The sequence below is a fragment of the Bos taurus genome, chromosome 10 (assembly GCF_002263795.3).
Source record: "Bos taurus isolate L1 Dominette 01449 registration number 42190680 breed Hereford chromosome 10, ARS-UCD2.0, whole genome shotgun sequence".
Classification (NCBI taxonomy): domain Eukaryota; kingdom Metazoa; phylum Chordata; class Mammalia; order Artiodactyla; family Bovidae; genus Bos; species Bos taurus.
In genome coordinates, this window is record NC_037337.1 from 68,086,404 (window position 1) to 68,104,032 (window position 17,629).

At 35.1% G+C, this 17,629-nt stretch overlaps 1 protein-coding gene across 17 annotated transcripts in view; it reads left to right on the forward strand.

The window, feature by feature from the left end:
• Positions 1–17,629, forward strand: part of KTN1 (kinectin 1) — a 112,747-nt gene that overhangs the window by 80,077 nt on the left and 15,041 nt on the right. For 7 of the 17 annotated variants that reach the window (XM_024997700.2, XM_024997702.2, XM_024997701.2 and 4 more), the window contains 6 exons: positions 2,369–2,437; positions 3,462–3,499; positions 5,145–5,235; positions 7,250–7,336; positions 10,859–10,948; positions 15,326–15,406. In XM_024997700.2, coding sequence (XP_024853468.1) covers positions 2,369–2,437; positions 3,462–3,499; positions 5,145–5,235; positions 7,250–7,336; positions 10,859–10,948; positions 15,326–15,406 — 456 coding nt within the window. 17 annotated transcript variants of the gene reach the window in all.

Genomic DNA, 17,629 nt, shown 5'->3' on the forward strand with positions numbered 1-17,629 from the left:
ATTTAGAGTTCTTTTTCCTGTTAAAACAATTCTCTGGTGAGTATCCTTAACACACACACCTTCTGTACTTACAGTGCCATGCTAAGTTGTCTCAGTTGTGTCTGACTCTTTGCTATCCTAGGGACTGTAGCCCACCAGGCTCCTGTGTCCATGGGATTTCCTAGGCAAGAATACTAGAGTGAATTACCATTCCCTTCTCCAGGTGGTCTTCCTGACCCAGGGGTTGAACCCGCATCTCTTACGTCTCCTGCATTGGCAGGCTGGTTCTTATACAGTACTGTATCTGTATTTAAAATTCTTGCAAGTGAACTTTTGGGTGAAAGTTTTATGCAGAGGGTTTTTTCCCTTCTTGAAAGTGATATTTAAAATAGAAAATAGTATCACTTCATCTTCATGTAGTTAGTATTGAAAGTCCTTGTAGAACTTTGTTTTGAAGTGACAGAAGATTTTAGATGTCTGCATTGTCTCATGCATGTATGTGAGAGTTGGACCAGAAAGAAGGCTGAGTGCTGAAGAAGTGATGCTTTCGAACTGTGGTGCTGGAGAAGATTCTTGAGAGTCCCTTCAAACCAGTTAATCCTAAAGGAAATCAGCCCTGAATATGCTGAAGCTTCAATACTTTGGCCACCTGATGTGAAGAGCCAACACATTGGAAAAGACCCTGATGCTAGGAAAGATTGAAGGCAGGAGAAGGGGATGACAGAGGATGAGATGGTTGAATGGCATCACTAATTCAATGGACATGAATTTGAACAAACTCTGGGAGATTGTGAAGGACAGGGAAGTCTGGTGTGCTGCAGTCCACGGGTCGCAAAGAGTCTGACACAACTGAGCGACTGAACAGCAACAACATTGTCTCACATACTTGTTTTCACATTTTCTGCTCCAAGTGTTGGTTCTGACACATTCCCTTTTGTTCCCGAGTCATTTTGGGAATTTTGTCAGATAATGCTAAATTGCCCTCCCAAGTGTTTTTACTAATTTATACTCTCCGATGGACTGAATTACAACTAAACAACTAAACTACACTCAATTAAACAACTGAACTACAATAACTAAATTACATTCTCCAACAGAGAGCCATTCCTTTTCATCCTCATCAATACTGATGAAGGTGAAAGATTTGATATTCTCCTTGAAAGATGGTTAGATTATTTTAATTTACATTTGCTAGTGAGAGAAGTAGGGCTCCCCAGGTGGGCTTATTGGTAAAGAATCCTCCTGCCAGTGCAGGAGACATAGGTTCAATCCCTGGAGAAGGAAATGCCTAACCACTCAAGTACTCTTGCCTGGGAAATCCCATGGACAGAGGAGCCTGGTAGGCTACAGTCCATAGGGTTGCAAAAGAGTTGGACATGGACGCTACCAGTGAGAAACTAGTCTTCTGTCATATGTGGGGCAGTTTAAGTTTTTCTTTTGACTTCCTTTGTCCTCTCCCCCCAACCTTAGAAGTTTAAAACTTTTATGTACTCAGATGTAAGTAATTTTTTGAGTTTGAAATCTTGAAATTTATCTCTCCTTCTATGATCATAAGAATGTTTTCACATGTTTTCTTCTAATACTGTTTATAATTTATTTTTGCTTAGATGTTTTATTCACATGTAATTTAAGTTATGAGATTAGCATTTCAACCTTAAAAAATAAAAGACAAGCTACATTTTAAAGTAATCTGTTATTACTTTGCTGCATTGGTTCTTCCCCCTCCCCCCCTCACCCTCGCCCCAACATTTGGAGACATTTTTGGTTGTCACAGCTGGTAGAGCGGTGCTGCTGCATCTACTGGATGGAGACTGTGGACACTGCCAAGCACCCTACAGTATGTAGGACAGCCCCTCACACACAGACATGTCCAGTACAAAATTGCAGTAGAATTTGCCCTACTGATTTGAGGTATCACCCTGTAGTAAATTCCTACAGGTGTTTGGGTTTGTTTCTGGATTTCTTCCATTGAGACATAGTATAGAGTAATTTCATTATTCCAATTTTATGCATGTGTGTATGCTAAGTTGCTTCAGTAGCATCTGACTCTTTGTGACCCTGTGGACTGTAGCCTGCCAGGCCCCTCTGTCCATGGGATTCTCCAGGCAAGAATTCTGGAGTGGCTTGCCATGTCCTTGGGCCTCCAAGGGATCTTCCCCACCCAGGGATCAAACCCGCTTCTCATATGTCTCCTGCATTGGCAAGCAGGTTCTTGACCACTCTTGCCACCTGGGAAGCCCTATTCTAATTTTATAAAGTTTTAATATAGGGCTTATTATACCGTTAGAAAATCTTTATTATTTTAGAATTTCCCTGGCTTGTGTGATATGTTTTAGTTTATATTGAAAATAAAAATTCCTGTATTCATGTTTAATTTTTGTTTAAATAGGAAGTACAAGATGAAAACAAATTGTTTAAGTCCCAAATTGAGGAGCTTAAGCAACAAAACTACCAACAGGTAGGTTCTGTTAGATGCTTTCCCTTTATTTAATGTGGTAAAAATTTTATGACTCAAGACTTTTGCCTTTTCATTGTTTTATTTATTTATAACTGTTTATCAAATTTCCTAAAATATAAAGCAGTTTGCTATGTCATAGCCAAGATATGGTAATCTATAGTTTATAAAGTATCCACAATATTACTGTATATATATTCCAGCTCTGTTTTGTATCTGTGTGTCTATGTTTTCAGATCCTTTAGAATGCTTTCCTTAGCAAGTCAGATAAGATCCTTTAGAGGTCAGTTTAAAACTGTGTGTATGCCTTACTTCTTCCCCTTTTCTCAGAACATCTACAATTGGAGAGAAACTAAGAAATGTGTAATATTATAAGTAATAATTTACTATTCAAAATACTTGTTCAAAGTATAATTCTGCTTGGTAAAAATGTGTGTATGTTTTTTTTAATTAATGTTACCAAAATAGTTTTTAAATTAATTTATCTTATGTATGTATATGGATAAATTGGAAACTATTTTGAAGGACAAAAGAATTAGCGTCCTTGTCAACAAGAAGTTTATAGTAGTTTAGTTTGGGAGATTGTATTCATCAAGAATAAATACTGTATATGAAGGACTATGTACATAATATGTAAATATTATGTAAAAATTTTTACATGCAAATTACCTAACCTTTCCTTCATTAATGGTTTTATTTTTTTTACTTTTGGAAACTTAACATAGTCAAATATGAATTTTGCATTATGAAAATTTAAGGTATTAACTAGTGCTTTACACCTGATAGGAAACTGATATATATTTAAGTGAAAAGTTTTAAGAATATAGTGACAATGAAGATTTGATATAACACTCAATACGTTTTCTAAATGTGTACCTGTTTTTATTAAAATTACTTTTTGTTGGCATATCAATTATGCTATAGTTTTCCCTTTGGTGTTGTCTTAATTTATGTCTGAGAAGAGTTTTAATTATTTGCAATCTTCTGGAAAGCTTTGTTTTAAAGTAACATTGAACTCTTTTAATAGGCATCTTCTTTTCCCCCTCATGAAGAACTGTTAAAAGTGTAAGTAATAATTTTTATTCACAATTTGAAAAGTGGTAAATTTTTGTTACTAAATAGTTCTCAGATAAGCAATTTAATGTAATTGCAAATGCTCCCCTACTATTTACAGTTCTATTTGGATTTCTTGGATAGTAGATCAAAGACCTTAGCTATGCCTTTGGCTGAGCTAATGTACCTTTTATGATATTAAATATTTGAATTTCTTTGAACATTTTGTTGAGCGTGATACTGGTTTTTCAGACATTCAGAAAATATCTAATCACATAGAGCTATACTTTGAAGCCTTTACTAATTTACCTTAAATTACCTCACTTATTCTACTGATATCATTATGGAATTGAACCATGCAAATTTTGGTTTCAGTTCAATTCAGTCGCTCAGTCGTGTCCGACTCTTTGCGACCCCATGAACTGCAGCACGCCAGGCCTCCCTGTCCGTCACCAACTCCCGGAATTCACTCAGACTCACGTCCATCGAGTCAGTGATGCCATCCAGCTAGCTTCTGTATTAAAAAAGCAAATCTTGTAATCTTTATGGTTGCTCTCTTTTAAGGAGTTTTTTTTTTTTTTTTTTAAATGGAAACATTTTTATTGTGGGTCTGTATTTTTCTCTAAAAGGCTATATTTAAGGTCATTTCAGATAAGTTGGTATGCTTCAACATGTTAAATGTCAGCCACATTAAGTATATTCAGTGATATATCTATATGTTCTTCCATCTTGACTTGTTTACAAAGTTGGTGGTTTACAAAGTTACCAGTTTAGAATTATTTACTGTTAAATTGGGTCTTGAGTTTGTCTATGTAGAGCAAGGGTCAGCAAGCAAACTTCTTTTTAATAAATGGCCTGATAGTGAATATTTTAGGCTTTGTGGGCCACATAGTTTCATACTCTTTTTTTCCTTTATTCCCCACAATTCTTTAAAAACATAAAATCAGGTCTTGGCTTGAGGTCCATACAAAACCAGACTGTGGGTCTTGCCCAGAACTGCAGTTTGTGAACCCCTTATATAGAGCCTTATTCTTAGGGAAGAGGTATTTGTACTTTAATTTTCTACCCTAGCTACTTCTCAGCTATGACAGAATCAAAGTATAAATCTTTGCCATTTCTTTCTGCATTTCTGGGAAGTAACTAAGTCATTTGACAGAACCAAAATAACACGAATCCTAAGACTATTATGAAAGTGAAAAGAGAACACCTACCTTACGTTAATGTCATACTTTTATTGTGGGTTAGCCACTGACAGTCATAATTGATTCCATTACCTTCTGAAAAAAAAAAATTTAAGGGAGTGCACCTAACATCACTTTTTACTCTTGTGAAAATAGCTACTTCACACTGCCCTAGTTAAAAATAGAAGTAACCACAACTATAGCAGTTCATGTATTCATGAACTGTTTCTTAGGGGATGATTTCTTTTTAGCATAAATGTCAGCATATCATACTGTGAAGTTTTATTTATTTCTGAAAATAAGAATTCATTCTGAAAATAGATTTTCTGTGGTAACTGTAGTTAAGCTTAAAGAGTTTGCCTAGGTTACTGCGTTTTTCAAAGCATCACCTACTTGCTGTTTTTATTTTGTAGTAACTAATACTATGTTCACTGTTTACCTAAAATACTGTTATATAAATCCATTTTCTGGTTTAGAATTTCAGAAAGAGAGAAGGAAATAACTGATCTCAAGAATGAGTTAGATTCTTTGAAGGATGCTGTTGAACACCAGAGGAAGAAAAATAATGTAAGCAAGTCTTTATCAGAATAAAGCTTATTATTATTATTTCACTGAAATCCATGGATTAGAATTCTTTTAATCTACTTTTACTTTAAATTTCTTAATCTTTGTAGAAAAGTACTGTTTTGTGTGTAGGTTTTTTGAGAACATTATTGGGGAAATCACTTTATTAGAGAGTAGGTTTTTTTTTTTTAAATGAATAAGTGAAAAGTCCATTTTGTACACATCTGAATATTTATATATTCAAGTTAGAATTATTATAGCTTCAGGTTTAAAAAAAACCTATAGTTTACTTTCTGTTGAACTTTTACTGGAAAATTATTCTTTCAGCTCATTATCTTAAAGGCTTTTCTTTTTTTGACCGGGCTAGTCTTTTTGTAAACTATAAAAGTAATGCCAGAATTCAAACTTAGTCTTTTCAATAATTATGTATCTTTTGAAGTCTCTGGCACTTCCCTTTTTAAACTGAGAGGTGTTTTCAAATTTTGGTGATTAAGCATGTTAGAGGCCTCCCAACCTGAATGCATTTAGGTTAGAATGGATGGGATAGTGCCCTGAGAAATATTGACAAATAGTAAATTTAGATAAGTTTCTTTAAGTCTCTCTGATCAGAAGACTACACCTTTAAGTAGAATACAAGCATTCTTGGTAAATGAAGAATTTTTGCACACACAAGTTTCATTGTTAAGACTTAAGCAAAGTTAGAAATGTTATTGAAATCTAAGCCGGTATTTTCTAATGAAATTTGATTTTTCAAAGTTTGCATTAATTTGTTAATTTAACAAGTTGACATGTTTCTGCTCCCCTGAGTTTGTCAAAATTAGGTACGTGAATTGCCCTTTGTGTGTTTATAACGTTACTAATAGCATTGCTTGGCCAAAAAACCTGAGATGAATTTGCCAGTATTACTGTTGACATCTTAGCTGTGTTTTATGATTGGAATTGTAAGATAAGGAAGGCACAGGAATGCCCGTTTAATGCAGCAGCAGTAGCAGTGCTGGAGGCATTGCAGTGTGTGAAAAGAGCCAGGACACTGGAGGCCAGCAGATTGTGACGTCAGTCCATTCTAGTTCTGCCTCCTCATTTGCTTTGTACATGTGGTCATGCTTATTAACTTACCTAAGCTGTGGTTTTGCCGCCTATAAAATGGGAATACGTACCTCTCCGGGTTGTTACGAGGATTAATGAAAATTTATGTGAAGTGCCAGGTACAGTGTTGGACACACAAGTAAGCATTCAATACATGGTGGTTATTGGCTTTTTAGGTTTTTGTTTTCCGTCTTTTTAGATTTCTATATCTGAAGAAAGATGGAAATATAGCAGATTGTCCTTATTCATATTTGCTAATGGAATGCTGTTAAAATAGATCTTTCAGAGCTCAGCTTCTTTCTCTTACAAGAATGGGTTTTATAGCTTTCTAGCCTTCCTGTTTGCCTTGATCAAGTAGCTTGTGCAATTCCTGTCAGGTTGTTTTTTGGTATGCACATTTGACCATGCCAAGAAAGAGAGAGAAATACAATGAATTCCTATGTCATTCTTAGGTAGACTTGAAATGTGTTAAATCAATAAAACATATTTAGAGGAAAAATTGTTATGCTGCAGTGGAAAGTCCCATGAATGATATTGGGTCCTGTTTCAAAATCATATTTAAAGCCTTTTGTAATACTGTGTATTTGTTCTGTCCTTAATCCTTTGATATTCGATGTACCTGAAATTATATTTGTAATCTTGGTTTCTGTGCTTACTTTTGAATGCTTTCTTCTTTGTCTTGTGTGCATAGTAATTACTTTAAAGCTGGCATATTTGGTGTGTATACTAAAACATGGGAAGTGGGCATCTTTATTTTCTCATTCAAACTTCTAAACATTGCTTTTTATTTTTTTGCTAATATACATATTTTCCCATTGAAATAATTTTGCAATAACCAGCATTTAAATGCAGTGCAAAATACTGATGAAGCGAAAAGCAAAAATATTTCAATAATGGATAAACTGAAATCATTCTTTCTAAAAATGATTAGGACCTTCGGGAGAAAAACTGGGAAGCAATGGAAGCATTGGCATCAACTGAAAAATTGCTGCAGGACAAAGTGAACAAGACTTCCAAGGTTGTAATGCTAACTCCTAGAAACAATCCACTGAACAGAAATTCTGCAGCTTGTCTTAAAATCCGACTAAAGCATTTAATTTTACTGCAATTTAAATATAAAATCTCCTTATCATCCATATTTATCACCTTTCTCATCTCTGCTTTTTTCACCTACTCCTTGAAGCTTTAATTTGGGGCATGCTGCTTTGTAGTGATTGCCTGATTTTTGAGCTTTGGTGATTACTGCTTTAAGCTTAAGAGTCTCAGGAGGCCTATGCTACCCATGTAAGCTCTTGTCAGACAGAGTGTACCTCTTGGGTTGGTTAAGAGAACTTGGTGAAAACTCTGAGCCAAAAAGATCTAATCTAATTAACAAACACACACCCAGTGGACTCTCCTAGATTCTCTGAGGCATACCAAGATGACTCAAACAAGGTGGAAAACGATGAAAGTCTTCAGAAGTACAGGGAAGGCATCAATTTGGGTGTGTTGTTGGGCATGGTCCCTTAGAAGAGATGAAATTAAACTAGGTTTTTAAGTGGCTGGACAGTAATGATGCATATATGTTTAGTATACAGTATTAGCATAAGGGATAATTCTCTTAACTGGGGTATATAAAGTACTCCTGAAACATACATCCCCCTCTGTCTTACACATGATTAAGAATTCTCCCTGAGTTCAAGTTCTTCATGGATTTAAAGATTTCTAATCAATTATAATTGAAAAGTTGAATTTAAAGATTGAGAGAAATAAATGGGGGCAGTTTCAAGAATTTTGAAAATTCCTACCAAGAATAAACTTGGAACAGAATTGGTGAATTTTTGTTATGGGTTAAAGTTCATTATGTTATTCAATTCAGCATTCTAGAAGTATCTGGAAATATTCTAGAAGTATCTTAGCACATATTTTGTGTGCTAAGGTAGTATGTTGAATTTTAAATGTAGGTCTTTATGACATTTGAAGGACTGTTTTTTTTAAAGCAGAGTAGAATTTTAATAATTTTAATCAAATATATGTTTGTAGTTATATTTCCTTTAGTGTAATGGATTTGTGTTTAGTTATATACTTACTCATCAGGCCCTAATTTTCACTAAAACCTTGATTTGAGACAGCTAGCAAATATTGGGACCAGAGAAATCTAGGCCAGAGAATAGAAAAATCTAGGCCAGCTTGGACATTATTGTTTCATTGTCAGTGGCTGCGGTCAGCTCTGTCAGCAGTAGGGGCTCTGTATAGTTTCTGATTGTTTCTATAACTTTGGTTTTCACTGTTAAGAGCTCCCTTTTAGCTTTTATTTTGTTATGAGGCTGGTTATCTACAAAGTGCTAAACTCTTTATATCATGCTATTCGTACAAGAAGTTATATACCACTTGTCATAGGCATTCTTACATGTTATGATTCCAAAAGAAAACTAGAATTTATTTTACTATGTGTTTGGTGATGAATATAAGAATTTATCCATGTTTCAAACCTCATCACCAAATGCGTGATGGCCTCTTGCATGGCTAATGATCTATAGAGCATAGACTTTATACTCTTTCTCTGTTTTAATGTGTGTATTTAGACAGTCCTGAGATAGCATAGGTATAAAGTGATACTGATTAACCTATAGACTACAAGTTGTACTATAAGGAGTAAATGTTCTTGAGGAGCCACTGTAAATGACAGGTTCACATGAAAGACATTTCACATACTATTACACTTAGATAAAAATAGTAAGGAAATTGTAATAGTAAGGAAACAATGATGCAATTTTCAGTTATATCTTTTACAGATTTTAAGGTGGAATGGAAATTGCTATTCACAACCAAACTACTATGTCAAATGAAAACTTTTTACCTAACTTGTTAGTACACCTTTGTTCTTGTTAGTTACAAATTAGACACCTATTTCCTTTAGTTAGATTATTTTTCCCTTGGGGAATTTTCAAAAAATTTTCTGTCCCACAGTCTCTCTTCTTAACTGATTTTCTTTAGAGGTTGCTCTACTGCTTCTATGCTTCATTGCTCAGTCATGTCCAACTCTTTGGGACCCCATGGACTGTAGGCCGCCACTCCTCTGTCCATGGGATTTTTCAGGCAAAAATAATGGAGTGGGTTGCCATTTCCTTCTCCAGAGCATCATCCAGACCCAGGGATCAAACCCCTGTCTCCTGTGTTTCTTGCATTACAGATGGATCCTTTATCTGCTGAGGTATCAGGGAAGCCTACGACTTCTGTGGTCAGATGATAAAGATGAGCTCCTGATTGTTTCTGAATTAGCTGTTAATCATTTTCCTTAAATGAATGTACCTTATTTTATGCAGTTAGATGGGTATATTTCTGAAAAATAGTGGACTTCATTGAGTTATTGAAAATATTCCACTAAAACTCATTGAATTATTGAAAATACTCTATTAAATATTCCATTTTTAAAATCCTGCCACTAATCTGAGTAAAGTAACAGCATTGTGTATGTATAGAATATGATTAATCTCTAGCTTCTTACTGCATAACTTTAGATTTTTTATACTATTAGATTTTCTTAAATTGAAGTGTGTGCATCTTAAATCTGTAATAGATTTGAAAGATCAGTTTAAATAATGGGGGAAAGATAGGCTTGAGATCTTGCTAGCTTGCTTGCCTTCTTGTCACCTGTTGAACTTCACCAGTGTTTTGAGATGATTTTCTTGGCTTTGTTTAGATGTGTATTTTTATAGATGTCTTTTTTTAATCTTGTAGAGATAATTTGAATATTAGATATTTATTTTTGTGTGATCAAATCATTATCCTAATTTTGACAAACTGTGGCTTTGAATTAACCATTGATACCCATTAGACTTGGATTTGAAATCACCAAATCTAGACATGCATTTGTAATACTTATCTTTAAATTTACAGCTGACAGAGTCCATGCATATGTGTCAGAATTAGTTTTCTTGATGTATGGCATTGGTGAAGTAGTATACCATCAATTATTCCTCTTTCTCTTTGCTCTTTTTCTCATATGTACACTTGTCAAATTTTGGTGGTTCTTTTTTCCCCCTTTGTTTAGCATAAATACCTTCACTTGACCTTGAAACTGGAAGTATCAAAGTTGCCATTTTAATCCCATTATTAAATTTAATTCCATGATTTGTTGTCCATCAGTGATGTATTTTTTGAAAAGAGACTTGCCAGCCTCAGTTATGTCACCCAGATGCATATTTTTTACATGTAGCTTGTTTTAGCTGTAGGAACTGTTTTTTGTTTTGGCTTGGTTTTTGAATTGTTCCTGGAGGGGTATCACTTGATGGCAAGGAAAATGTTAATATTGTCAGATATTGCCTTAGCTTGATTAATGTAAGACATTATTTGTTACTTAGGATGCTTTTGAGATTTTGCAGATTTTTTTTTTATGTAAGCATTTTGATATTTCAGAATGGGAAATTTGAACATTTGTCAGTAATAAGAATTTTAAAAATACCTTGCCTTTTCTTCCTTTAAGCTTAAAAGACTGTAGCTTTTTAATTTTTCAATTCTATAATCTTCTGAGTTTGATTTGGTGCTTCCTCTGCTTTAGGAAAGACAACAACACGTAGAAGCTGTTGAGTTAGAAGCTAAAGAAGTTCTCAAAAAATTATTTCCAAAGGTGTCTGTCCCTTCTAATTTGGTAAGATTAATTAATTATTTTTTAAAACATGACATCTTCATCATTATTTAAGGAAGTTGTGAATAAGTAGCATTTGCACTCTGCACTTGGTTTTAATGGTGTGCTTATCGGTCTTTCTCATTTTTAACCTAGGGTGTCTTGAGTAGTTAAAATCAGTTAACTTGGTTCAAAATAATTTGTGTTTTTTCAATTGCTACTTTATTATAATCTATAAAATTTATATATAAGACATTATTTAGGTTATAAATATCATAAATGGGAAAGAAATATTTCTTCATAAGTCAATAGTGGTTGAAAGTGAAAGTGTTGTCACTCAGTTGTATCCTACTCTTTGCAACCCTATGGAGTGCAGCCCACCAGGCTCCTCTGTCCGTGGAATTCTTCAGACAAGGATATTGGAGTGGGTAGACATTTCTGTCTCCAGGGGATCTTCCCGACTCGGGTCAAACCCTGGTCTCCTGCATTGTAGGCAGATTCTTTACTGTCTTAGCCACCAGGGAAGACTCAGTAGTGGTTAATAAATCAGTAATATTCTTAATGGCTTTATTAAAAATAGAACTTAATTTTAGGTGATTCCTTCTTAATTTTAAGAACACTTTATTTTTAAAAGTATTTAATACTAAGAACTAGGCTCTTTTTATTTCAAAACTTAAGATTTTGGTTATCCGTTAACTTTTTAAGCAAAAGTCTTGAAGATGATTTGGAATAGCTTGTTTTATCTGAGATTGTATGTGTTTTAAATGGGAGAGAAAAGTTTACTTGATTCAGAGAATATAATGAATATTTGAGGGCAGAGAAAGAAAGCCAGTGAGTGTGCATGTAGTTTTCTAAAATGGTAATAGAGGCCTTTTTTTCTTTTAATGGAAAATTATATATACAGTCAAAAGTAGAGAGAATAGCATAATGAGCCTGATGTACCTTGTATCTCACCTTAACAGTTACCTATACGACATGCATTGATACTGACAGTTTTATTTTGGAGGAAGTCAAACATCAGAGCATTTCATCAGTAAATATTTCTAAATAATAAGAATTCCTTCAAAAAATACTATTGTTATATTTTTAAAAAATTTCTTATATCCTACATCTAGCCAATACTTGGATTTCTTCAGTTGTGATACAATCTATTTTAATGAAATAGTAACAACTTATTGTAGTTTGTTTTAGTCAGGATTCAAATAAAGTCAACATGTGACTGATTTAAGATGTCTTCTAGATTCTTTTTATTCCACAGGTTCCCTTTTGTCAGCATACCTTCTCGCCCACTTTTTTTTTTTTTAATGTAGTGGTTTCAAGTTCATTTTCCCAGTCTGGATTTAGCTGACTGCATCCCTGTAATGTCAGTATGTTCCTCTGTCCTTTGTGTATCTCGTAAATTGGTAATCAGTGGAGGCCTGATTAGATTCAGACTCAGCACTCCAGGGGTAGGACAGGGTGGAGGCAAGACTATTTCATGAGCAGTGTTGTGCACTTCCATTAGGAGGGCCATAAGGCTCAGTGATAAAGTGTCTGCCTGCCAGTGCAGGAGATGTGGATTCAATCCCTGGGTTGGGAAGATCCTCTGGAGAAGGAAGTGGCAACCCACTGTAGTATTCTTGCCTGGAAAATTCTGTTGACAGAGGAGTCTATTGACCATGGGGTCGCAAAAAGTTGAACATAGACATGACTTAGCAATTAATCAACAGGAGTGTTTGCCTATGCTTCTTTGGCCCTTTGGAGCTTAATCTTTTTGACACAGCCCTGCTAATCTTTGGTAGCTTCTTTGCTTAGTGGTGTGATAAGATGTTCCTGAATTTATCATATGCATTTCCTGCCCCAAATTTTGAATCAGGATATTTCTCTAAGGAGAGGGCTTCGGGTGCCAGGTGTGATGTAAGTAAACTTAATGACCTGTTCTCTGTGCAGTCTGAGTTTAGCTGCTTGCTCTCTTAGGTTTTATCTATGTATATTCTATGTCTAACTTGCAGAAGAAGCAAAAATACTTCTGTTTTCATTGTAACTGTTGAGGACATATTCAGGTTTGATGACTTAATAGATAATTGGTTGAATTGATGAAATACTGTGTTCTGGGTAATATGGATAAATTGTCAGTTCTAGTGCTGTTTTTACAATAAACACAGGAGGAGTTGTTCTTCCTATATTTCATATTTTTTTTACTTTGTAGCCATAAGTCATTTTTATTTCTGTATTCCTACTCTATATTTCATTAATGGAATAATGAAATTGGGAGATTTGTTTGATAGTATTTTATGAGCCAGAAGAGTTCATGCTTTGTATTTCTCTTCTAAGATTATATAATATCACCAGAATTAAAAATTCTTTTTAATGTAGCAAATTATTTCTTAACAGCTGTATTACCCACCTGCAACCACCAAACCTTTTTTACATTATAAATATTTATGAATCACTGTAAGACATGGATGATTATATTTGGCTTCTATTCATCCACTTGTTAAAAGTTGAATACTTTTGCATGTAGTCTATATTTAAGAAATATATTAAGTTTTCTGTGTGCTACTTAGAGTCTAGTATATAAGTTTTTAGAGAGATGATGGATAATAGACTATTTACCTTAAGATAAAGCAATAATAATTAAATTTAATATTAAATTAATATAGTCAGTAGATATAAAAGGCCTTTTATACATTAAGTAATTTTTGTAAACTGTTTTCTATTGCTTTTTTGCTAAGAAAATCTGCAGAGAAGAGGTCTAAACTATATGATCGAGATTGAAGGGAAGTTTATATACTTTAAGTGTCTAAACAATTTTTCAACTGAATTTAATTTATATGGAATCTTAGTATTTGAAGCTAAGTAGGATTTTAATAGTATGTTTTCATCATCAATCAAATTTATGATTGTGCTCAGTCATGTCTGACTCTTTGCGACCCCATAGACTATAGCCCATCAGTCTCCTCTGTTCATGTAATTTTTCAGGCAAGAATCCTGGAGTGGTTTGCCAGTTCCTCCTCCAGCCCAGGATTTGAACCCATGTCTCCTGCATCTCTTGCATTACAGGAGGATTCCTTACCACTGAGCCACAGGGGAATATAATTTTTTTTTAAATGAAGAGGCTTTTATGACTAATATGTACTATGGGATATTGCACTACAGGGTGATCTCAGCATCGAATTTTCTTTGTTTTTTATTTTTATTTGATGAAATACAGAGAATCCTGATTCAGCCACATAACTAAAGCTTTTAATTAGAGCAATTAATATAAATTTCATATGTGTGTGTTTTTTTAAAATCTTGAATTAAACTAAACCAAAGACCTATCAGTGGGCTTCCCTGATAGCTCAGTTGGTAAAGAATCTGCCTGTAATGCAGGAGATCCCAGTTTGATTCCTGGGTGGGGAAGATCTGCTGGAGAAGGGATAGGCTACCCACTCCACTATTAGGGCTTCCCTTGTGGCTCAGCTGGTAAAGAATCTGCTTTCAGTACGGGAGACCTGTATTCGATCCCTGGGTTGGGAAGATCCCCTGGAGAAGGGAAAGGCCACCCACTCCAGTATTCTGGCCTGGAGAATTCCATGGACTGTATAGCCCATGGGGTGGCAAAGAGTCAGACATGACTGAGCGACTTTCACTTTCAAAGACCTAAAAGACCTAAGAGGAAATTTGCTTTAAAGTATCTACCAAACACTCTTTATCAGAGTTTAAAATTTAGACAAGAAGCATAAAAAAATCTAGAATAATTTATTTTTAACTAATAATTTATTTTAAAATATTTAACTAATAATTTAATAATTTATTTTAATGACTAAAACTATAAGAATGCCTTGTGTTTGCCTCAGCTAACCTTACAGTACAAATATAATTTTTGTTGATTTTAAACACATAAATGTTCATGTATTCTTATTTCTCATTATGATTTTTTAAATGTTGCATAATATTTATTTTCAAGTATTTTCATAATGCCTGGAACACCCTCATAGAATCTAAAATCTTCTGACCAGTGTATCTCTGTAGAACTATCTCCTAAAAAAAGAAAAGTTTGAAAAATTGCTTAATCTAAGCTTTCTCTGTCTTAAAGATTGAATCTATTAGTCCCAGCACTGTGATAGAGAGTAGTTTGAGCCCAAATCTTACCTGTATGGCCTGAATTTATTTGCAAATATCCTTGGACAGGGTAAATAAATGTAGATTTGATTTTGATGGTAATATAGTACACAGGCATATTTTTAGTGTTTATTTTCAAGACCAGGTCATGTACAACTTACTTAACAACTATAATCTTTTTTGAGATTTCTATAGGGATGGTGTTTGTCTACATAGGTTTCTTTTTATAATCTTCCAATTTGGTTATTTACCTTTTTTTTACTTATTTCATTTAGGTATTTTAAAAAATTAGTTATTTGATTTTTTTCTCCACAGAGTTATAGTGAATGGTTGCATGGATTTGAAAAGAAGGCAAAAGAATGTGTGGCTGCAGCTTCAGGTTCAGAGGAGGTTAAGGTTAGTTCAAGAAGTAAAGTATGTATATTTTAAACAAATGTAGAAAAAAAGAATAAATCAGAATTTGTCCTTAAGTTTGGGAAAGATAATAACTACATTATGAGTAGAATAGTGATCTTTTCAGAAAGTATAAGGTGATTTCATTTTGTGTACATTTTGGTGCAAATGCTATTGTCTTCCTCAAATTTGATATGTGTACAAAGCTGGTATTTGTCATTTCTTTAGCTCTGTTATCTTCAGTTCAGTTCAGTCACTCAGTCGTGTCCAACTCTTTGCGACCCCATGAATTGCAGCACGCCAGGCCTCCCTGTCCATCACCAACTCCCGGAGTTCACTCAGACTCACGTCCATTGAGTCAGTGATGCCATCCAGCCATCTCATCCTCTGTCATCCCCTTCTCCTCCTGCCCCCAATCCCTCCCAGCATTAGAGTCCTTTCCAATGAGTCAACTCTTCGCATGAGGTGGCCAAAGTACTGGAGTTTCAGCTTTAGCATCATTCCTTCCAAAGAAATCCCAGGGCTGATCTCCATCATAATGGACTGGTTGGATCTCCTTGCAGTCCAAGGGACTCTCAAGAGTCTTCTCCAACACCACAGTTCAAAGGCATCAATTCTTCGGCTCTCAGCCTTCTTCACAGTCCAACTCTCACATCCATACATGACCACTGAAAAAACCATAGCCTTGACTAGACGGACCTTTATTGGCAAAGTAATGTCTCTGCTTTTGAATATGCTATCTAGGTTGGTCATAACTTGCCTTCCAAGGAGTAAGTGTCTTTTAATTTCATGGCTGCAGTCACCATCTGCAGTGATTTTGGAGCCCCCAAAAAAAAAAAAATCTGACACTGTTTCCATTGTTTCCCGATCCATTTCCCATGAAGTGATGGGACCGGATGCCATGATCTTCGTTTTCTGAATGTTAAGCTTTAAGGCAACTTTTTTACTCTCCACTTTAACTTTCATCAAGAGGCTTTTGAGTTCCTCTTCACTTTCTGCCATAAGGGTGGTGTCATCGGCATATCTGAGGTTATTGATATTTCTCCCGGCAATCTTGATTCCAGCTTGTGCTTCTTCCAGCCCAGCGTTTCTCATGATGTACTCTGCATATAAGTTAAATAAGTAGGGTGACAATATAGTTGACGTACTCCTTTTCCTATTTGGAACCAGTCTGTTGTTCCCTGTCCAGTTCTAACTGTTGCTTCCTGACCTGCATACAGATTTCTCAAGAGGCAGGTCAGGTGGTCTGGTATTCCCGTCTCTTTCAGAATTTTCCACAGTTTATTGTGATCCACACAGTCAAAGGCTTTGGCATAGTCAATAAAGCAGAAATAGATGTTTTTCTGGAACTCTCTTGCTTTTTCCATGATCCAGCGGATGTTGGCAGTTTGATCTCTGGTTCCTCTACCTTTTCTAAAACCAGCTTGAACATCAGGAAGTTCACGGTTCATGTATTGCTGAAGCCTGGCTTGGAGAATCATTTATAAAACTGAATATTTATCTCTGATTCTCTTTTTAGTTTGGGTTCAGGAAGTAAAGATCAGTTAATAGGTAGAACCTGACTGGTTTACTAACATAATACACTATTCAGGAGTGTTCAGAGCCTCGATGCATTTTTATGCTTGACTGCTAAAATTTGGGAGATTCATTTTTTTTTGTATCACAAGTGGCATGAATATAACCCTGTGGCATTGTGACTTTATTTCATATGATGATCTGCTTTGATTTTACTGTCTCACTAGGTAGTGACAAACCTATTTATATAAAATTATATGATTATATTTTGTATTAAACATACTCTAGAAGTTTTATCTTTTGGCCATTCCTCCTGGCTTCTCTGGTGGCTCAAAAAAGTGAAGAATCTGCCTGCAATGTAGGCGATCTGGGTTCAACTCCTAGGTTGGGAAGATCCACTGGAGAACGGAATGGGAACCCTCTCCAGTATTCTTGCCTGGAGAATCCCATGGACAGAGGAGCCTGGCAGGCTGCAGTCCTTAGTGTCACAAAGAGTCGGACACAACTGAGTGACTAAACTTTCTTTCCTGGCATGTGAGATCTTAGTTTCCCGACCAGGGTTCGAACCTGTGTCCCCTGCCTTGGAAGCATGGAGCCTTAACCACTGGAATGCCAGAGAAGTCCCAGACTGGGAGTTTTATTAGGAAAATCAAATGACTTAACAGTGTCATTGAATTTCACTGCCACTTGAGAAGGTTGAAATGTAGTGAT